This window comes from Ornithodoros turicata, chromosome 7, assembly GCF_037126465.1.
Source record: "Ornithodoros turicata isolate Travis chromosome 7, ASM3712646v1, whole genome shotgun sequence".
NCBI classification, from domain to species: domain Eukaryota; kingdom Metazoa; phylum Arthropoda; class Arachnida; order Ixodida; family Argasidae; genus Ornithodoros; species Ornithodoros turicata.
Genome location: NC_088207.1, coordinates 49605692 through 49628076, shown reverse-complemented (window position 1 = coordinate 49628076; position 22385 = coordinate 49605692). Strand labels below are relative to the sequence as shown.

Below are 22385 nucleotides of genomic sequence, written 5' to 3'. Positions count from 1 at the left end.
ATTGGAATGGTCATGTCAATTTTGGATGGAGTAAAGCTTATTTTGTGTCAGTGTAGTTTTGTCACCGAGATATCTGTCTATAAATCTGAGGCACATTCACACACACACACACACTCTCTCTCTCTCATTATATATCATGGTGGTGGTGGGGAGGAGATGAAATTATGTTTTCTGTCATATGAAAAAAAAAAAAAAACACCTAAATGGTTTTTGTGTAAGTGTTTTGTTGCTTTTTTCATTGAGAACCGCCTTTGAAGTCTTATCTTTATCAGGATATTGTTATTCTGTTTCATAATAAAAATTGCACCACCTCTTGTGGGATCCACAAGCACCAGTTTTCTGTCGAAGCCGCATCTGAATATTTTTTGTCCACAGCGTGAAAAACGTGCACATCGCACGCCGGCTGCTGCCCATCCAGCATACACACAACGTTTGCCCAATTCACTCCAAAGTTTGACACTGCCGTCCAACGAGGATGTCATCAGCAAGTCACCGTAGCCTTTCGTTGACCAAGCCGTTGATGTTACAGGTTTCCTGTGTGCTTGTACTTTGCGATAACAGCGTTTTGGTATTCCCGTGTAGCCGTTGGTGCTGTCCAGGTCCGCTTGATGAAGCTTTGCAGGATCCAAAAGCATATTTTCCTCTCTCTTGCGTTCAGGCTTTTCTTGACAATGTCTAGTGTGTTCTGCAGTGACTGTCATTGAACGTGTAAAGTTTAGTTCTTCTTCAGTGTGGTCCCTTTTTGTTCTTTTTGCTGGTAATTCTCCGGGTTCATATCGCCGAGGACCCATCACTGCGTCGGTTAATGCGTGGGCGTTTTCTTTAATCGTCATCGTATGTTGAAGCTCCAAGTATTCCTGGTCCGCTCTCTCCTGCAATTCATTGTTCCAGTCCTCTACGTTCAGGCTGAAAAAGTCGGGGTTTTCGCCTGCACTGGACTCGGAATCCGACATCACCTCCACCACGTTGTTTAGCTGGCGCTTGTTTACAAACAAACAAAGTGCCGCCATCAAGCGGCCGCAAAAGTGAATTCTGCAGGAACTGCGGGAACTGCAGTGCAAGGACGAAACATTACAATTGAATTTTCCAAAATGCACTAAAATAAATGTAAAATACATTCTGTCTTACTCGGATATATCAATGACATATACGGTATGCCTTTCTGTACATGAACACATTTCTGTTGCAAACTGGCTATGTTTTCCGTTAACGCACGCATATGTAAAGTGCGTGGCCCAAATGGTAAGATCTTATCAAAGAATCACTAAAGCGACCACAGAATCGTATCATTTATGGAGCTTATTAGGGCAATGCGCTTTTGCCATATCGAACTTTTTCTTCTGTCTGTATCTCCGCGCGTAAACGCGCACACGGGTGTACGTCGTACTCCTGCGCAAAACCATCTGTTCGTAATTTTATTTCAGGAATCTTTCCTCTCCAAAATTTGGGAAGAATTTCACATGCAACGCATTTAACCGAAGGAGTATGCAAAGGTTGCGACCTTGGAACTATTTCTTCCTATGTATGCAACATTCTGGCCGACAGAAATGCGTTCAATGGCGGAAAGTTGACAATCCTTTGCAACTTATCACTGCAACAATTATTTACACTTGTGCTATTTTAGCGGTGCGCTGCGCCAGTTCACTGAAAGTAAGTACCCGTGAAAGTGCACTGAACAGATCGGAAGTTCCGTTTCGTGGTGCTTTAGTGCATATGCACCATTTTGTCCGGAGGAGTGGGAGTGAAGTGGGGGTGGTGTAACAATATTCAAGGTTGGCGTTGCAAAATATCATCGCAGCACGACTGAATGGACCGTGTGTGAGTGAAAGCATGATTCGATATCAGTATGCATTAACTGCGCTTGTCGAATCGCAGACCTTCCCCCTCCTGTGAGCGTTTTTGCACGGCTGTGAAACGGAAAAAGATGTATTGCAGCGGTTGTAGCAGTACTGCACGCTTGTGTTCTCAAAGTGAACACAAAGTGAGATTTCATGCATGCATTGCACTGCTTTCAGCTTCGGAATTTTCACCGCTTCCCTGAGATCTTGGTTTATGATGGCGTCAGCTGGCAGACAGACAGACAGAACAATCTAACGGGCCGGTTGATATGTGCGGTCTGGCTTTGCGACAGCACTTTCGGGCGTTTTATAATTTACCTGACGAGTGTAAGTCCAATAGATGTCGTTCGCGTTCCAATTTGTTCAGTGTCTCGTAGTAGTAACATCTTGCTAATGATGCAAAAGCTGGACCTATTAGTGTTATTTCTACTTGATCTGTTACTGGTTATGGTTATTTCTGACTCATCTTAAACCAAACACTCCAAACGCGCCACAAGGACTCGTTTTGTTGCCTATATTTCATAGCCGTCACTTGCCATTTTGTCAGCAACAAGTGTCCCGAGACAGAAAAGCAAAATAGAAACTTTGCCCAAGTCCGTACTTTTGCCCAGCTATAAAAAGGGGCGAAGCATCCTGTTTTTTTACGTACAGCTGATATATTCTGTATTAGCTGAGGACGCTAGCGTACACACTGCAAGTCAACTTCATGCGTATAATGCTGTTTTATTGCAGGCAACTAATTCCACATGTTTAAGTGGTTCCAAGGAGTTCATATTCTGTGGAACCGTAAGCTTATCAGTCATTATGTGCCCTATCCTGTTACCCAACATCATTCGTAATTTAAGTGTCCTGTGTATCTTCATACAGGCCGCTATCTATTTTGGTTAAGCATTGCCAAACAGATACTTGCTTTGACAAGGCAAGGGTGCAGTGGTTGACGTCAAGCTTGTGTATCTGTTCAAAATCTAATACTGGCTTCTTTTTTATATATTTTTCGTCATGTACGACAGTACTCCATTCAAATTCAAACATAATGCAAACATAATGCACAGTGAGCATTAGCTTTCTAAAATGTTCTCAAGGACAGAGGGCAACCTCAGCCCCAGCAGCACAACATCTTGGCCCAGTATTGGTCCAATATCGGCAATACCGGCTCAATATTGGTCCAATATCGGCCAAGATGTTGTGCTGCTTGGGAGAGTGACGGGTACACGCTTTTCAATGTTGGCTGCTCTTCCACGTTGCATCGGACAGTCTGTCAAGTTGTTTATTTTTTAATTTTCTCCCTCCTCAGATGAAGGACCTGGTGGCCCCATGTTAGGGGCAGAGTATGTCGGGGTTCGAGGCGTCTCCCCCCTCACCACCGCCCTCTTCTGTGGCTGTGGACTTCTCCAGTTTTGGGCTGCCGTTCCCTGACGGCCAGCAGGGACTGTACTTGTTCACCGAAGGACCGTTCTCCCCCAAGACTGATAGCCAGGGGGTCCCCAAGAGCTCGGACGACGCCTCATCACCCCTCTCCCCCCTCGTCGCTTCGGGCTTTCAGCGCCATCGGAACTATGGCCACGCCGGGGATGCCATGCTTAGTGCCATCGATTACAGGTATAGACTCTCGATTATATTTAACTTTTGATATACGTAAAAGCTAATTAATAGTGTTATTGAAAGTTAATTAATAAAAGTTAAAGTAAAGTTAAAGTAAAGTTAAAAGTTGCCTCTGGGTTAAACCCGGCAGAACCCATTTCTGCCCCAGATTTGCATAATTGTTCATTAGTTCCTTACTTACGGTAAAACTTAAAGAAGAAAAAAAAAAAGAAAACGAACTCGTCAAAATGCAAATACAGGCACCGGAGAACACAAAGCACTGCGCTTTCAGCACAGCTTCTCAGTGTTGAGTTGAAGCACAAGACGCTCTCTCTCTCTCTCCCTCTCTTCTTTTTCAAAAAAAAAAAAAGTGGAAAACAACTTGAAATTATGCTTTTTCACTGAGCATTGCATAATTTTACCTTATTTTACAGCTCCTGAAATAACCCCCCCCACCCTCCAATCTTTTTTTAGACCCTATACAATTGTCTTATTTTGCTCACAATAAGCAATGTGGCGTGTATGCTTCTCTTGTGGTTCCTTCCTTTAGTGAACATGACATTTTGCAAGAAGGGGGCTTCGACGTGCCATTTGGGCACCTTGACGGGCTTCTCCGGCTGCCACATCAGCAAGGAGGACATCCGTCTGACCCAAACTTCGACCTTCTCGGAGACGCGGAGCTCCAGCTCTCACCGCACACATTCTCAACGGTCGACACAGGATCGGCACTCGGCTCCATGTCAGACGGTAAGAGAATTCCCGTCCTTGTTCGTCGGTGCGTCGCTTGGTGGGTAATTGAAAGTTACCCAAGTTTGCAAACGGCGATAACGTCCTTATCGTGCCAACGGTGTCTCTCCAGGGCCGTCGGAAATCGAGCGCTCCGTGCCAGCGTCCTCGTCCTGCACTACTGCTGCAACAACAACAACCATCCTGCAGGACGAGAGCAGCAAGGAGGCGGAGGAGAAGGTGCACGCGGTCCAGGTGGCGCTGCAACAGCTGGGGCCCAGGCCAACGATTAAGCCAGGCCCGACTCCAGGCAATGGGAGGTCGCCTTCCACACAGCCTTGCCCTGTTTGTGGGAAGGTTAGTGCTATTTATTGTTTTCTTTATTGAGTATATCTAGAGCCTGAAGTTTTCGGGAAATATTTTTCCCTACATGGGGGGGGGGGTTAAAATCGGGTAAATAAATGTGTGCACTAAATTCGTGCAAATTCAGGTGAAAAAACTTCCAGTACGCTAAATTCGGGGCGAAATTGGGCTCAGTTATTCAAACTAACTGTAGCGGTTTGGTACAAACGGTGATGTAACTGCATTTTTCTGCCAAACAAGTAAGTTAGTGCATTCCTACAGACATCCCAGTGAGGGCAATTTGCCGGGTAAAAATCGGGTTTCACCCTAAAGAGGCAACCTTCAATTCGGGGTACAAATTCGGGGAAGAATCGTGTAAAACCCTAAAACTTCAGGCTCTAAGTATATCTTGAAGGACTCGTTTGCGAAGGGCTTCAGAAGTGCCTCCTCACCTTTATGCCATGGCACTTGTGAGAGCGTCCTATTGGGAAACTCGTGAGGGCTGATCCTGTACGGGAAGAACTTAGTGGGCTGTCCCCTCCATTTTGGGTATAGAATTTGCTTTGGTGACTCTCAGATTATTTCATTTGATAAATTTGATTTTGTTAAGTTAATAAATACATTCAATTTTAAATTAATTGCATTTATAATGCGAGATTACGTCAGTGCTGTCATCCCCATCATCGTCTACATAGCTTTTCGACAGCCCGCTCGTGCGTGGGACACATTAAATTAGTTACTAACCTGCTGAGGCTACCTTACCTCTGTCACTCCTAATTTCCACTTAGCAATATAATTAATATAACCTTATACCAAACCGTAACACCAAAAAATGTTACATCAAATTTCTGCGACGTCACCCACATAAACGATCAAAAAGACTACATAAAAAAGTGAAAGGGCTTTCGCAGGAATCTGCCCATCAGGGCCTTTAGGGGAATTAAACGAAATGAATTAATTCGAATGAAACAAAATGAATAGTTAGCGGTCAGTGCCTGTCACACCTTGAGTTGGTCTTTGAGGTTTGAAATAACTGCACGTGACTTTGTGTGTGCGAACCTTCTGCATCCTTCCTTGTGCAGGTGTTTGCCAACTCAAGCGCACTGACGAAACATAAGCTGACGCACTCAGACGAGCGCAAGTACGTCTGCCACCTATGTAACAAGGCTTTCAAGCGTCAGGACCACCTCAACGGGCACATGCTTACCCACCGGAATAAGAAGCCCTACCAGTGCGACGTGGAAGGTTGTGACAAGAGCTACTGTGACGCCCGCTCCTTGCGGCGACACAAGGAAAACCACCATGCCTCAGTTGCGCTCACGCTGCTGCCTTTCCAGGTAATGTTCCGTTCTGTGTTGCAGCCACCTGGCATTTGCAATGTGCTCGAAACACTTTAAAACTAAAGCACAAAACAAAACAAATTTTTAAAACACAAGAACAAATTTTGTTTTGGTTTTTTATGCACAAAATTGAAAAAATAAAATGGAACTGGCATTTTGCTATTTTAGCAGCCAATTCTATTCTTCTTATTCATTTTTTGTTTACCATACAAGTGCTCCATTGTCAGTTTGTAGATTGAGGGCTGTTGTTAAGAGCAACATGCTCTGTATTTGGCTGTGTCTAACAGTTTTAGGGTTTAACACGATTCTTCCCTGAATTTGCACCCCTGAATCGAAGGTTGCCTCTTTAGTGTGAAAGCCTATTTTTACCGTTTGCCCTCACTGCAACGTCTGTAGGAATGCGCACTAAATTGTTTGGCAGCAAATGCAGTTACATTTTGTATCGAACCACCAGAGTTAGTTCGAGTAACTGAGCCCCAGTTCTCCCCAAATTTAGCATACTGGAAGTTTTTCCACCCGAATTCGCATGAATTTAGAGCACATGTCTATTTACCCGATTTTTACTCCACCCCCCCTCAATTTAGAAAATTGGGGTAGATTTTTTAAATCTCTTAAGAGATCTCTTAAGATCTCCTCTGTTGTCATTCAGTGTCAATTGGTTCCATGTAGGATACCTCCCAAGTGCTTGTTGTGGTTCCATCACACAAAGTGATGCCCAGCACACACTGCATTGTCGTAACCCACCCCCCGTTCCCATGATAGCCATTATTTAACTGGGATCTTCAATAATTTGTCAGGCGATTCCTCTCCCGCCCCAGCTTCAGTTGGTGGCCTTCCCAGCGGCTAAGGACAGGCACTCTGGGGCCACTACGCAATGGACAACACACCAAGCTCCTTTACTTCTGGCTCCAAAGGCACCCGTGCTTCCGTCTGTTGTGCAAAGCAAGGAGAGCCAACAGCAGAGCCAGGCAAACGTCAAAATAGAGGTGCAGGAGTCTGAGACCGTGCAGGGTGTGTCGATGCAGGCGCCCAAGGATGCTGCACCCTTGCTCCAGAGACTCCTCGGCTCATCTGCAGCAGATATCAAAAAGACGTGGTCTGCCCAGGTACGTAGCGGAAGTGTAGCAGGTCTTGGTTTGTAATATTTGTTTGTAATAATTGTAATATATAATAATAATTGTAATATATTGTAATACTATTTGTAATCTTTGTTTATTTTGTATATTTGTATTATATATTTTTAATTTTTATATGTACAGTCAAACTCCTTTATAGCGAACACCTTTTTAACGAAAATACCACTACAGCAAATTTTTTTGCAGTCCCGCTGGAGCCCTATAGGTCCAATAATGGACATCCTTTTTAACGAAAATACCTTTACTGCAAATTTTTTTTGCTGTCCCCTGAGTTTCGCTGTAGAGGAGTTTGACTGTAATATGTATTTGTTTGTTTCTTACTTTTTGAAATGTTGTATGTTTGTAATATTTGTTTTGAAAAAACACATGGTCTGTCTGGGTACTTGGCGAAAACTTAGCAGGATTGGTTTGTAATATCGCTGCGCGTTACCTGACAATTTTACTTTTCTCTAGATATCTCAAGGCCTTTTTCTCTCGCATTTTGTTAGCGGCATTTTACGAAATAATTTTTGGGCCTCGCGTGTCCCAAAAATCGGCATCTTTCAGAGAGGAATTATACTTTATCAAGATCACTGTGGCTGCACTAACCGAGAATTTATATACAATTGTGTCCTTGGTCCGTGCAGGTGTCATACGTTGAGACTGCTCCCGTGAACCATGTGACAACAACTCCAGCCTCTGATGCAAAGCTGAGTGAGCCGCAGACAAATGTGGTTGAGCAAAAGCTCGTGGAATGCTCGCTGTGTCAAAGGAAGTTCAAGAATACCCCGGCTCTCAACGGGCACATGCGGCTGCACGGAGGGTACTTCAAGAAGGTGAGCACACAGACATTAATACTTTGTGTATTAATTAATTAATATTATTAATATATTAATTAATAATTAATATTAATAGAACATTAATGCTTTGTGTATACTCAAGCATATTTACATACTCATTTTTTAGAGGGACAGTTGTCTCTATACCCATCGATCCTGAAACTGTACCGGCTTTTATTCCTTGCTAGTACCGATGACGTTGATGATCTTGCTGACGATGATATCGAAAATCCCACACAAATTGTTGGTGCAGTTTCTATGCAGTTTGATTAAATACACTGCAAGCAAATGCGAGATGTTGATAGCACGGTGGAAGTTCCCATCTGGAAATATCAATGAAAAAATGTCAGAGTTGAACCAACCAATAAGAGAACTTTGTTGATGACTTTAAGCTGCTTGAGTGCCAGTCGTCTGCGCGCTACTTGAGTGCTAGTCGGGGCCCTACTTATAGGTTAGGCCCTATACAGCGGCGCAGTAGGGAGATTCGCGCGAATAAGCTCAAACGCCGTAACGATTAAAGCGCGGAGTTACTGCGCCGCGGTGCTTGAGACGGAATCCGCCGCGCAGGAACCAACCGACGGAGGAGAACGGAGCAGTAGCGAAACCCCGCTCCAGACAGCAAGCGTGGGTGTGAGGGCGCTGCTCGAAGAGGTGGTCAACCAGCGACGGGCAGCCATGCGCGAGCCTTCCCCTCCGGAAGACGCGGTCTTTACGGACGAGCCGTTGCCGTCGCTCTCCGAGTGGGCCCGTCCCTTCCGAGTACCCAAAGCCCCAGCCCCACGTCGCCACTCGGACTCGGACCACCTGGCGTACGACGACAGCGGGCTCCTGGCGGACCTGCTGATGCGGCAGAGGCGCACGTCTCGCATCAATTCGGACCCGGGCTACGAGCCCCTCCCGGCCTTCGCGGAGCTGCAGGACCTCGGCGGAGGCGGCAGCATGTCCGAGGGCAGAGGACAACGGCGGAGGGGTTTCTCAGACAGCACCCAGAACAAGCAAGGCGACGACCATACGGTAAGCTTCTGCTTTCATGGGTTGGGCTCAAACTTCGCCCAATGCTTGGGCAACTTGCCCAAATGCTCGAAATGAATGCCCAAAACTTTGCCCATGTGTTGGGCTCAAACAGTGTTGATTGAGTCACAGCTGAAGAAACTAACGCAACCATGTATGACAGATTATTTTATACCCTGGGATATTTGGAAGCTTGCCCGTACTTGAATATTTTGAAATTAATGAGTCTCTTAGAGCATTTTGTGACCGCGAACCTCCAGTAAAGTCTAGCAAGCCATGACGTGTTTCCCATGCAGGTAGTATGCACTGCTGTGCGTTGAGAAAGGTATAAAACAAAGTTAGCACTGCCTGTGATCCGTACATACATGATCCGTATTGATCCGTATGGTATATGATCAACAGTATATGATCCGTGCATGATCCGTATCCGTGCATCACGTATGTATGCTGTACATGTATTGGGTTTGGGTATGTGACTATTCGCTTCCGTCCAGGAAACACTATTCACACAACCTTAGACTGAAAACAAATATAAGGGTGTTTTAGTGGTACATAACAGCTAGCTATTCCCTGACGAACTGAATATGCATAGTGCTGCTCATCCAATTTATTGTACATACTGCTGTTGAAATTAAAAATCCAAAACGATTTCTATCTTCTTTCCGCAAATTTGTTTGCCCAGAATTGACAAGGGGAAAGTATATCTGCACTAAACAGAATCTGGGCAACGGGCACTGAGCTATTCACAACATCTCAGCAGTTCCAGCTCGTAGTACATTTCAAAGAAGCGTTAACACGTTTCAACGCGATGGTTTCAACGTGAAATCGATGAAGTGGGTACAGGTCCTGCACTAAACTGGTGGGGGGGGAAGTTACGTGTATTGATTAAATAGAGCGATACATGTGCCACCAGCTGATGTTCACTTTCATGCTGCGAAATGGCTGGCCATTGCAGGACCTGTCACTCTTTGACGGCACCCAGGAAACAGATCTATTCGGCCTCACCGACCCTTTCCACGAGGACACCGAGCACGCAGAAACCAGGAGGGCCGAGGAACTGAGTGAAATGTTTCGCAAAGACAGAGACCAAGACAGCTCGACCATGACCTACAGAAGCACATCCGCTTCGTCGTTGCACAGCGGCGGCCATCCCGAACTTGCCGAGAGCTTGACCTCTGCCCTGCCCACCACTTGCCCAACCGATTTCATGGAACCTTCCGAGCCTGCCCGTGACGTTGATAACGTGAACCACGCAGACGCCGCAGTTGCCCCTCGGGATTCAGTGTGTAACTACGCGCCGCAGACGACGCTCTCTCCCCATCAGCGCCTCCTGGTGCCGCACTGCAGTCCGACTTCTTCCAGTGACGTGCAGGTGACACAAGTGACGCTCGCTCCTCAAGCTTCCGTACCCGAATTTGTGCCTCCCTCAGTGTCCAGACACTCCCCAGTGCTGATTCATTGCCACAGCTCAGGATCCCATCCTGGTGCAATGCCTTCTGTGGTGCCCTACGGCTGCCTAGCGGACATGATGTCCTCGGTGACCACCTCAGTGCAATCCTCAGTGCAGACCTCAGTACCGACGTCGGTGGTCATGTCCTCGAAGCCCTCTGTGCTGGTCAACTGTCAGAACCACGAGCCCGTGCGGGATTTCGTGGCCGCGTCGCTCCGCGCGGCGCAACCTGTTCAACACGCATTACCCCTAGTCACATCCGCATCATCCGTTGCTGCTCCTCCTCAGGCCGTGGACCTGGCAGTGTCCGCAGACAGTGCGCACGTGCAGCGAGCATCGTCAGCTTTTGATTACGGTCAGCGTTCAAATGTGGTGCCGTCTCCCGAAGACTCAGATACTGCGCAATCCAGGGAACATGCCTGTTCGTCCCTGAAACGTGCACTGGAAGACGTCGTGGTGTCGTCTCCCCCGGTGGCTCCTAAAATTGCGGCGCAGGAGTTAGATGATGATGTCTTTCTCAGTCCAATTCCCAGCAGTCCCCTCAGGGCTAGACGAAAGCATCGGCCGGAGGTGAGTGGGGGTGTGGTGGAGAAACATCACCTCGGTGGGAATTAGGTGAATAAGCTCTTCTGAAGTGCAGGAGAGCAAAAATTAATGTTTTACTGGACAGGCAGTTTCAACTTACTCTTAACAGATGTTTTGGTTTGTGTGAATATGTGCAGTAGTTTGCCTTAGTTATGAATAGAGCCTGAAGTTTTTGGGAAATATTTTTTTTTTCTAAATTCGGGGGGGGGGGGGGGGGGGGGCAATTCTGGTGAGAAAACTTACGGTGTGCTAAATTCGGGGAGAAATTGGGCTGAGTTACTCAAACTAACTGTATTACTGGTTTGGTACAAACGGCGATTAACTGCATTTGCTGCCAAATAAGTTAGTGCGCATTCCTACAGATGTCTCGGCGAGGACAATTTGTCGGGCAAAAATCGTGTCACACTCTAAAGAGGCAACCTTCAATTTGGGGAAGAGTCAGGTGAAACCCTAAAACTTCAGGCTCCAGTTATGAATTACAAATGAATAGAGTCAAGTGGGCCAGTATTGCAAGATGCAAACTGCGCCTACCAAGCGCAGGCTAATCGGACGCGTGACTGAGAGTGCAATTCGCTGTTATTCTACAGTTTTAATAGAATCAAGCTTGTTTATAATAACTCCCGATGAGACAACTGCCGATCCCAATTATCCTCGGAGGTGCTTACCCACCTACAGACGTAATTTGTTCTCAATTACCGATTGCTGTTTGCGCTACAATTATCCTTCCTCTTAACCCTCTCACTCTCAAACCCTCTCAACTCCACAGTGTTTTCTGTAGTGCTGTATCTCATCAGCATGCAGATGACTGCAGGATAGGACGATATAACGGAAAGACCTCAAAACTATGCTCCAATTGCTTTGCAACTGTACATGCTTTTGTCTTCGAGTTATTGTGCCGTCCCGTTCCGCTTGTTGCAGGTTCTGTTTTGGACATTAATAATAATAAAAAAAACATAAGTGCAACAAAAGATTACAATTTACAATTACAAGTAGAATTTAAATTTTAAAAAGTAAGTAATTTTTTAAAAATTTAAAAATTAAATTAAAAATAATTTTTTATGTAAAAATTTGGTTTGCTTTTTGATCTAAAGGCTTTGTTGCATACTATACTGTTCAGACAGGTATTCAATAGTTCAAATATCTTTCCATATCTGCTCTTCAGCGTTGCCCAGTACCGCTGCTAATCACCTTTACGAATGACTGGTTGCAGCCACTCTACATCCCGCCGCACGTGAACGCCATCGGCTTTCCGAGCCGGCTACGATCGCCACGCCTTTGGGATCCCGCAGCCGACAACACGGGGCCCAAGAATGGCGTGTCCCCTCCCCCATACACTCCCCCACCCATGTTGAGCCCTGTGAGGTCAGGATCGGGCCTCTTCTGGCACATACTACCGGGAGGACCACGGTCGGCCGGTCTGGCACCGACCACACCTCAAACGGTGCCCAGTACACCTAGGGGTGAGTAACATTACGTTGTCAAAGTGCTCTTTTTGGTGATACGTACGTGTATGCTGTGTGCAGCTGAGGTTATCACCGAGGCCCTCTCTGAAGAGGAGGAGGAACCAGTGCCCGAAACGGACATCCTACCGTAAGTTGCACAGTCAGTCCCGCTCAACACGTGTGGCATATATCACCGCAGTCTTTGCTGTACATAATGCACTGTGTCATTTTCCAGCCATGTAAATATTGGACCTCAGTTTCAAGCAAGGTTGCCTCCTGTTGATGGTAAGCCACAACCGACCTTGCTTCTGATATGAATAGAGCCTTGAGTTTTCGGGAAATATTTTTTTCTAAATTTGGGGGTAAAAATTGGATAAATAAACAAATTTATGCAAATTTGGGTTAAAGAAACTTCCAGTATTCTGAATTCAGGAAAAAAAACTGGGTTCAGTTCCTTAAACTAACTGTAGCGGTTTGGTACAAACTGTGACGTAGCTGCATTTGCTGCCAGACAAGTAAGTTAGCACATTCCTACAACAGACATCGCAGTGAGGGCAGTTTGCCGGGTAAACATCGGGGTTTCGCCCTAAAGAGGCGACCTTCAATTCGGGGTGCAAACTCTGCGAAGAATCGGGTAAAACCCTAAAACTCCAGGCTCTAGATATGAAGTGTGTGTGTTATCTTTATTCTCAACTGTCGTTAATTATATTCTGCTCCTAGTTGCAAAAGCGGTGCAGTCTGAGCACAAGGCTGACATGGTTTGGAATCCTGAGATGTGTGACCAGCTCTTAGAAGAGGAGGGTAAGTTTCCATACATTGTTGTCTCATGGGTGCTTCATGTAAGATGTTTTTTTTTGTGTGTGTGACATGCTCTTACATTGTTACCTTAGTGGATGCATACTTGGAGTTTGCGTGCTGCTCTGCCGTAGCAGGGGGAGGACGGAACAAAGAATATGCGATGCACGTTCTTGCACTCTGCCAGGGGAACATTCAGGTGAGCCACCCGCCTTAGAGCCGCTCTGACCCGACCATTTACACCAGGTTGACAAGCTTGGATTGTTACAGTTGTGCCGAGTTTCACCGTGTTCTTCAGCTTGTGTGACGCCCACCCACTCAAGCTGTTATGAGTTATTATTATTATTATATATATATTTTTCTTTTCTTTTTTTTGCAGGATGCCACGCTGTGGCTAATGGATCGTTGTCCCAGACTCCCTCCAAAGCATCCGTTGCTAAGTTATCGCTATCCTGAATGTCACCGTTGGTCTAGAGAAGAAATAGAGCTTTATCAGGAAGCACTGAACACTTTTGACAAGGATTTCTTCAGCGTTGCCGCAAAGGTCTGTAGGACTTCCAACCCATCCTCCTTACATCGTGCACGAGCAGCATGTAGATGTTTTTAAAATTAATTTATTCATACTTTATCATATCTGTATGAGGTAGCTCGTCCGCGTGCTTCGAAATTGTGCGTCGTGCTAAGAAGGGTGAAAATGATAAATGCCATTCTCCTTGTGTTCATGAGGATGCTTGTCAGTTAACCCAAAATAATAGATTAGGCAGTTAGAAATTGCACATGCAACTTCATGGTTGCCTTTTAAGTTTTCTCGGTAGGCAAATGTCGAGAGACTGTGCCTGTTGAGTGTGTGTCTAATAATGGAATACGGTAGAAGCTGCATTTAGTAAAGATATGGATATAGTAAGTAGAACCTGAAGTTTTAGGGTTTTTTCCTGATTCTTCCCCGAATTTACACCCCGAATGGAAGACTCACTCTTTAGGGCGAAACCCGATTTTTACCCAGCAAATTCCCCTCACTGGGATGTCTGTAGGAATGTGCTAACTTACTTGTCTGGCAGCAAATGCAGCTACGTCACCATTTGTACCAAAGCACTACAGTTAGTTTGAGTAACTGAGCCCCGATTTCTTCCCGAATTTAGCATACTGGAAGTTTTTGGAATACTGGTTTAGCATACTGGAATTCGCATGAATTTAGTGAACATGTTTATTTACCCGATTTTTATCCCCCGAATTTAGAAAAAAATATTTCCCGAAAACTTCAGGCTCTAATAGTAAGGTAAATCTGCGGTCCCATGTTGTGAAACACCAGTCACGAACCACTGTGAAGTTTGAATTTTTTTAGCAGTCTGACCAACTTCACTATAAAGAGGTTCCACATGCAGAGGTTCCACATGTTCCAGTCATTGTGCCGACCCACACAAAACATGTACACAGCACTTAAATATCGTAAACGTGTATTTGAGAAAGTCAGGCTTATGTTGTAGTATGTGGTAGGTACAATATGGAAGGATCTGTACTCAACTACGTTCACGCCTTCTGCGATGTAGGTGGGTAGCAAGAACGTGAAGCAGTGTGTGGAGTTCTATTACGTCTGGAAGAAGGTGGCACCCGACGAGTACAGGAGACTGAGATGCCTGCGGCGGCGGCGCGAACAGGATGGGTTGCTGCAGTCGCAGGAGGATGCAACCACTGCAGTCCCTCTAGGAACAAGTCCTCCCAGGACGACCCAGGAGCCTTTCTCCACAGCGCCTCTTCCTGTTCAAATCGTGGAGCAGCCTCCACCACTAGAATTTCCTTGCAAGCTCTGTGGAAGGTATGTGCTTCGCTTCAACGTTATGTGTACGATTCTTATTCATAAAGTAACTTCCTGTCTGTGGTAACCATAGATTTCACACAAGTTAGGTGGTGCGGTTAACTCGGCTGCAGTGTAAGGTGTGTGCAGTTCCCCTATTGAGCAGCATAAGGTTTTTTTTTTTTTTTTTTGAGAGGGGGGAGGGGGGAATGTTTTTCTTTTTTTCAGTTGGTGAAAAAAATCAGGTTTCGTTTCGGGTACTGTAAAGTAAAGCAAAATTGGGTGATATCATGTAAAAGAGAAGATCTTTGGCTAGAAAATAAAAATAAATACTCTCCTCTAACTTCAAATGAACACGAGCGGCAGTGCTGAGTGCACAGTATTTAGTGTCCTCCAATGCCTGCATGGGTGGCTGAATTTGAATTTTGGCGGGTTTTGCATTTTTTTTTTCGTTATTTTTACAGCCTGACGTTTCGGGGGTTAACCCGATTCTTCCCCGAATTTGAACCCCAAATTGAAGGTGGCCTCTTCAGGTTGAAACCCGATTTTGACCCATGAAATTGTCCTCACTGGGATGTCTGTTGGAATGCACTAACTTACCTGTTTGGCAGTAAATGCAGTTACATCACTATTTGTACCAAACCACTACGGTTAGTTTGAGTAATTGAGCTCGATTTCTCCCCAAATTTAGCATGCTGGAAGTTCTTTTCACCCAAATTTGCACGAATCTAGTTAGAATTACCCCCCGAATTCAGAAAAAAATATTTCCCGGAAGCTTCAGGCTCTAGTTATTTTGTGACTGATGATGCTGAAAATTGTGGGTAAAAAAATTTTTACCAGGTTCAACCCCAAGACGCGAGGCTGTATTTTTATTGCATGAGTACGAGATAGTGCAGGTCTTGCAATTCCTCATGTGCATTTTTCATCCGCAGGGTATTCGCCAAAGTAAAAAGTCGGAATGCACATATGAAGAGTCACGGTGCCCCAAAAATAGCCAGCAAGTTTGAGTTCTGAGCGTGCGCTGGACATTTCTGACGGAGAAGAGGGAAGTGCTCTCCACATCAAAGCATCTGCTGAGGCCCAAGAAAGCTCACTGCCATAGGCAACGCTTTGCTTATGAGTGGGGGAAAAAGTGAGGTTTTTGTTTCTTCCGCAGCGGATTATGTGCACCTTGTACATATAGCTCCTTGTACTATAATGCTTCGATGGGGTGTAGACCTTGTTGCCCCCGTTTCCAAGTCACTTGCCGACGGAACCCCAGTTCATAGTGCTGCATCTGTTGTCCTCTTCAGGTCTGTGGATAGCATTTGGAGAGGGAGTAGTCATTGTTGAATTTTTATTGCCATCATTGTTGTCAGTATTCGTGTTCTTCGCTTGACATGTCAACGGTGCCATTTGTTGTTTTGCTTGTGGCATTGATAGCCCGCGTCCAAAATACAAATTTTGTGTGTGCCAGTGGACACTTTGGAAATGGTAGACGTGGCTGGAAATCTATGGTGCAAGCCTTGAACTTAGGTTTATGATGGCAACAGACAGCGTAGTAGTAATTCGTCCTTCACCCTTAAATACATGAACATGTTAACATAAGGTGGTATGTCATGGGTATGCAAATGCAGCAGCAAGTGATAAGGCCCTTGATTTTCTGCGGGGGGAATTGTATTTCTACCGAGTGAGGAAAGTGTAACATTTTTGCGCATTACAATAGACCTTTTCACTGGGGGATGTGCAAATATTCAAGTTGTCGAATTCGAATCGAATATGAATCACTTGAAGTATTTGGTTCGCGAATCGAATACCCAATATTCGGTTTTGCGAATGTTCGGCTTTTCACCAAATACGGACGACACCTCCCGAAAGTGGGCTTCACCTGACGCTTCCCTGCATCAGGTGAAGCCTGCTTTTACGAAATTGCCAGTTCTGCACGACCAACACAGGCGGATTGTAGTTTAGCTTAAGATAACGTTAGCCCAAGTTTGTTGTGCACACTTTGCCTAAGGAAGGGGCGGCGTCCCTCCCGTGTGCAGTTTAGCGGTGGTAGTGGGGGATTTCTTTAAAAAGTTAAGACTCCTAAATAATGCTTGCAGCCCAGGAACAAAGAGGATGTCTTAAGGATGTCCCTTACGTTGAAAATTTCAGCAGCGTTAACTTCCCCAGGCGAGACATACACACTCCAGCAAAAAAAGCTAAAAGATGTTAACGACAAAGCTCAGGCAGGCCGCCAATTTGTTTCATTGTTTCATAAGTGACCTATGGATGTTCAGAAGCAGCCTCATCTGTGTAGCATGCCACTGCCTGACATCAAATTTTGAAATCAAGATAATTACTCCAGTATGTAGTCACCTGAAAAGCAGGAAACACTATCCTGTAATGTTAAAGAGTAGGGGGCTTCCTACATAAAAATTACATGCGTCTCTTGTGACAGTTAATGCCAGAAAAATTACACTAAAGCCACGGGCTAGAAATTGCAAACTTTTAGTGCAAAAAACCATGTATTGTAAACTTTGCATGACTATTCAATATTCGATTTGGTATTTGACATTTTTTCCCTCCATTAGGTTCGATATTCGATTCGACACGAAATATTCGTATTTGCGCGTACCTACTTTTTAGAAAGGGAAGCGCCACCTGTGGCAGGCAAGGGCTCATGGGAACTTCGAGGGCCTTAGAGCATTACGAGACGACCAGAGACGGAGGTAGTAGAACAACAACAACAACATTCCCAGTGTGTGCGGCAGCGGCGGCAGCCGAGGTAAACCATAACCGAAGCAGACGACAGAGCAGTGTCCCTCAAAGTTCCCACGCTGCTTTGCGGTTGCGGCGCGCACTCGGCGGCGTGCACACCTTCGTAAAATCGCCTATTGGGCTGGGACTGCACTTGAGGTGACAGATCAAATTACTCGCAATCGCGTCAAACTCTTAGTTCAGTCTAAATAGTTATTGTTTTTTTACTACGGCAGGTTTACATGAATCCAACTTCTACAGGACTATTACATTTAGGTAAACCATCTGCAATGGTGGGGAAGCAACTCTAACTAATGATGAGCCGAGGCGAGCTTCATCTAGGGACAAACACAACACATAGAGAGCATCGAAGATCCTAAGGGACAAAATTAACGAGGACTTATTGGCTTTTTCGTGAATTACTTGAAGGAAATTACATTTGTATTGGTCGAAACCCTGCTTCACTCTCAGGAGCCATCATGCGCTATGTTTTTCCTATATACTGCGTTTTGTCACTGCTCAATTTCAGTTACAAAAAGAAGAAAAAAATGCTGAGAGAAAGCAGTCTTGAGTGCTGTGAGACCTTGGAGTGACCTTGGAATCCCAAATATATACCTCCCGGACAAAATTTCGGAAAAGCTGGGGCCTTACCAATTGATTGTCGCTATGCCTTCACCACAGCCACCAAGTCCAAGCCAGCTTGTGTGCTGCTAGATTCTTTACTAGGCTTCTTCAACCTGTGGTAACCGATAGTGTAAGCCACAATATAATTGTGCTGTCTATTGAATTAGTTCTGCATACTCAAGACCACATATCTGGTGTCCCTTAGTTTTATCACTGTCTCACGTGAGAAATGCTCACTCTGAGGAGATTTTACACACTGGATTTCTGACTTGTGCTTTTAATGCTAATGCCCTTTCTTTTCTTTTTTTATTGCTTTTTTTTTTTTTGAAACTGTAGATTTATTTTGCTGGGATGCCCCATTTATTGTTATTACGCTCGTTCCATTTGTGCTGACACTTGTTATGTGCCATTTGAATGTTTTGTTGCCAGTTGTTTTGTCTGAGGACCGTTCAGGTGGGAAGGCCTCGCGAAGGGTTTTTGAAGGCCCTCGAAAATCTTTGCTGCCTGAAGGAACGTTTTAGTGAAGGCTATTCAGATTTTATACATTGTTGCCATTCGAGTTCATCAACATATTTATTACGCACATCATAGTTTCATATTGTAATCGCGCCCTATTGATTCGTGACGTAGCCGCTTCTTGTGCGCCTCAAGAATCATATTTTTACCTCCATTTGCTGGACGGCCCCTTTTAAATAAATTTATCTACGATGGATGCATATTTTTTCTAGCGTAATATATTTACAAATACACGGACGTTAAGACATTTTCAACGACACGCTGTTCACCGGTTGAAGTTCTTCTCGCAAAAAAAAAAAGTATTTTCTATGTAGCGCAATGAAAAAAAGAAAGACTTGTCGATGGGATTTTCTTATATACAGGCCGTAAATGCACTACGCGACCTTTTATAATCAGTGGAACCACAAATGTGGAACGGCACACATGTATCAGCACCGACGTAATTTACCTTCGATTCAATTCAATTTAATTTAATTCAATTACCTCACAGCGTCCATAGTGGTATCAAGGCACCTCTGTCACCCTTTGGAGTATAGTTAGAGCCTGAAGTTTTCGGGAAATTTTTTTTTCTTCTGAATTCAGGGGTAAAAATCAGGTAACCAAGCACGTGCACTAAATTAATGCGAATTCGGGTGAAAAAACTTCCAGTATGCTAAATTTGGGGAGAAATTGGGCTCAGTTACTCTAGCTAACTGTAGTGGTTTGGTACAAACTGTGATTGACCTGCATTTGCTGCCAAACAAGTAAGTTAGTGCATTCCTACAAACATCCCAGTTAGGGCAATTTGTCGGGTCAAAATCTGGTTTCACCCCAAAGCGGCAACCTTCAAATCAGGGCGCATATCTGGGGAAGAATCGGGTAAAACCCTAAAACTTCAGGCTCTAAGTATAGTGCTTCTGCTCTCCCCGCATTTATCTACCTTGGAATCTTGAACCTCTAAATCTTATTGTGTTTCCTTTGCACTTGTGAAGCAGAAGATGCCACACTATTTTAGTTGAGACTAGATTTTGTTTCGTAACCTGCGTTTAAAGAAAAGTGCACACGAACGAGATTGATTTCTGCAAAATATTTTTTGTGACCAATCTGTCAATTAAGGTTTCATCATTCAATCATCGTGTCTCTCTCATCCTTACGAAAGACGTGCTATGGAAAGAATAACGTCCTCGTATACGCACACTGTTAGGCATTCGTTGGATGCTCCTAGTAGCTGACCAGTATTGCTGAATTTCAACTTTATTTACCCCCCTGTCGCAAGCATTATTTGAGTTTCCGTTGTCTCCCCATGCTGCACTTAGCTCCAAGTTGTGGCACGAGGGTATTTCAAGCAGCACGTGGTAGATGTTCCTTAAAAATCGTCTAGACTCGGAATATATTTTTAAAGCTTTTTCTGAAAACTTGCCCAAGGTTACATTTACATGAATAGTTGCATATATACTAGCGCGCATGACTCTTGGTGCAATCATGTTCGTGAAATTTCATGTATCGCGTGGGGCTATATTTTCTTTGTAAGACCGCTCTCTCCTAATACCAGAGGGCATCCAACGCCTTACCGGGTGCTCATCTCTCGCGCCCCTGGCACTGGTACTACGAGGGTCGTCTTACAAGAAGAGTATAGCCCTAGAGACTTGTTGCCAAAGCTTCGTTGCAGTTTCTTTTCAAATTATTCTTTATAGTATCTCCGTCACACTTGGGGCATGATCTCAGGTCTCTGTGCTTAGCCTGATGTTACCAACCCGTGTTGGTTTGAACAACATCACTTGTGCGGTGCTCTTTCACGCAGTGCAGTGCCCATCTCACATGTTTCACTTGGTTTCTTGTCATACGGTCGCTCCTCACAGTGTTCCAAAGCCATCGTCAAAGTGTGTTGCGCCCAGACAACAAGGCTAGAGTAGTAGTGTTGCCATTGCTGTCGTTCTTGTTAGCACAGGATACCTTTATTCTGCACGTTGTTGCACCAGATTGTGCAGGACTTCCCAAAGCTGTTAGTACCCTGTTCTGAGAAGGTTCTCTCCTTGTACCTTATTCATGTGGGTGACAAAATGCCTGGTTGTACATCGTTTATCATCTGTGCTCTTGTACGGGACTGTGGCAGCTCAGACCACATTAGTCATCGCTAGTATGCATGCGGGAAGACCTCACTCTAGTGAAGAATCTAGGGGAGGGGGGGTAAAATGGGTTTTACCCTAAAACACAGGGCCCTTAGCATGCAAAGCCAGGGCATGCAAAATTTCAAAGAAGTGCAGGTAATCTACCATGCGTATGAGGAAAAAGAAGAGGGGTTGCACAACCTAGTATCCTGACACATCTTGGTCTCTGATAGGAATGCAGCTGCAGCTGTCGCTGTCAGTTCATTATGACGGTTATTAAATGAGATAAATTTTGCGAAAATTTGGTGGTCACCTCAATATCACTACAGTGAGACCTTACCGTAGTCCATGTTCTAGACTTCCTGCAGGAGTTGAACGTTAGTGTGAGTTGATATGCTGATACAAACCGTACTGTTACATTACGGGTGAAGCCATGTACGCTTGAGAGTACACAGCATACAGATGGTGCATACCGCACGTGTTCCGCGTGGCTTTTATTTTTGTACATTGAAAAATGTCAGTGTTTATACACCGATACTTCAGTTACACAGGGCTTCACTCACTAAAGCTTTTGTACAGTGGCTGCTTCCTGGTGCTTCTGCACGCTCAGCATTGCGGTGCACTCGACCGCTGTCAGGTTTCTACAGTTTACCTCTTTCTGGATTAGCTCATAGAAATTGCTTTTACATCCTCCATCACGTTTATGACGCATTCCTTTATAGTGGACGTAGTAGCAGGTACCAGGAATGTTTATACAGTAACTGTGAAGACTCACGAGCTCTCGTTAGTGCTTGGGGGCAAACTTCATGTTCAAACTTACTGTGTCACCCTTGTGTTATTACTGCACCGTATGTCACAAAGGCCGAGCGAGAATCTTTGTGGTACGACTGTTGGGCGTGCATGTTAAGGTGGTGTCGTGCAGGTTAACGCTGTTGCAACGTTGGCCTAACCAAGCTTGAAGGATGGTATGGGGGGAAACGTCAGGGGGAAAAAAGCTTGCAGACTGCTGTTGAATGAGTGTACCGCATTAGTTTTCTTGAGAGTCTGTCCCCCGAAAATGCTTTCCATAACGTGTACTTGTGTGTGAGAAGTTGTCTCGTACTTTCGGCGGGTGCAGCAGGTAGCGCCATCCTGTGGGTGGTGGTACGTGTTCTCAATTTTGTGATACAGCACAACAAGAGTTGATGGCCAAGCAGTACCAGTCAGGACGCTGTTCGGATGGCCTCTTTTATTGCTCAATGTTAAACTCACCCGCATGTCCATTTTTAGAAGAGGAGCACTGTTTTTTTTTTTTTTTTAACGCGGTTACACACCCCCATGAAGGTGGGAGCCATCCTTGTAGTCTTCTGGACTGTTCTTCTTGTAACACCTATGGTTCTTCATGAGCACCCTGTTCACTGTAAATGGCTGTACATATTTCCCTCTTGCTCTATTCCGAAGAGTTTTTTGCATTTGAACCCATATCTGTTGTTGATCGATTAATTGCTCTGGCTGCTGTTGCGAGAGACAATATATATATTGACGAGTTACGTATTTTTGTACTTAAAAGGAAGATGTGTTTATTAAATGAGTATTTCATGA

At 44.9% G+C, this 22385-nt stretch overlaps 2 protein-coding genes across 6 annotated transcripts in view; one reads left to right on the top strand and one right to left on the bottom strand.

The window, feature by feature from the left end:
- LOC135401407 (WD repeat-containing protein 25-like) overlaps nucleotides 1-1292 on the bottom strand; it is a 3763-nt gene extending 2471 nt beyond the window's left edge. The window contains exons 1-2 of one of the 2 annotated variants that reach the window (XM_064633806.1): nucleotides 1129-1292; nucleotides 311-1050 (exon numbers count right to left, since the gene is read on the bottom strand). In XM_064633806.1, coding sequence (XP_064489876.1) covers nucleotides 311-1050; nucleotides 1129-1178 — 790 coding nt within the window. In that variant the 5' untranslated portion in view covers nucleotides 1179-1292. Of the gene's footprint in view, nucleotides 1-310 lie in introns of both variants that reach the window. The other variant, XM_064633805.1, reaches the window with a different exon arrangement.
- Nucleotides 1205-22385, top strand: LOC135401406 (uncharacterized). Of its 4 annotated transcripts, none has more exons than XM_064633802.1 (17): nucleotides 1205-1242; nucleotides 3133-3437; nucleotides 3970-4166; nucleotides 4279-4502; nucleotides 5570-5824; nucleotides 6625-6933; nucleotides 7590-7778; nucleotides 8349-8795; nucleotides 9748-10812; nucleotides 12038-12287; nucleotides 12351-12417; nucleotides 12505-12554; nucleotides 12990-13070; nucleotides 13160-13263; nucleotides 13444-13608; nucleotides 14612-14877; nucleotides 15789-22385. In XM_064633802.1, exons 2-17 carry the CDS (start codon nucleotides 3169-3171, stop codon nucleotides 15868-15870), a joined length of 4020 nt encoding a protein of 1339 aa, XP_064489872.1. In that variant the 5' UTR covers nucleotides 1205-1242; nucleotides 3133-3168; the 3' UTR covers nucleotides 15871-22385. The 4 variants fall into 4 exon arrangements, with proteins under 4 accessions (XP_064489872.1, XP_064489874.1, XP_064489871.1 ...); XM_064633804.1 differs by lacking the exon at nucleotides 1205-1242 and adding an exon at nucleotides 1371-1650 and having other exon boundaries at nucleotides 6646-6933; XM_064633801.1 differs by lacking the exon at nucleotides 1205-1242 and adding an exon at nucleotides 1371-1650.

Excerpts from the sequence above, each read along its gene's own strand:
- LOC135401406 (XM_064633802.1), top strand. The coding sequence starts at position 3,169 with ATGTCGGGGTTCGAGGCGTCTCCCCCCTCACCACCGCCCTCTTCTGTG. Across the intron at positions 12,288-12,350 it reads GGTGCCCAGTACACCTAGGG|CTGAGGTTATCACCGAGGCC; the intron begins GTGAGTAACATT and ends TGCTGTGTGCAG. Across the intron at positions 13,071-13,159 it reads CCAGCTCTTAGAAGAGGAGG|TGGATGCATACTTGGAGTTT; the intron begins GTAAGTTTCCAT and ends TTGTTACCTTAG.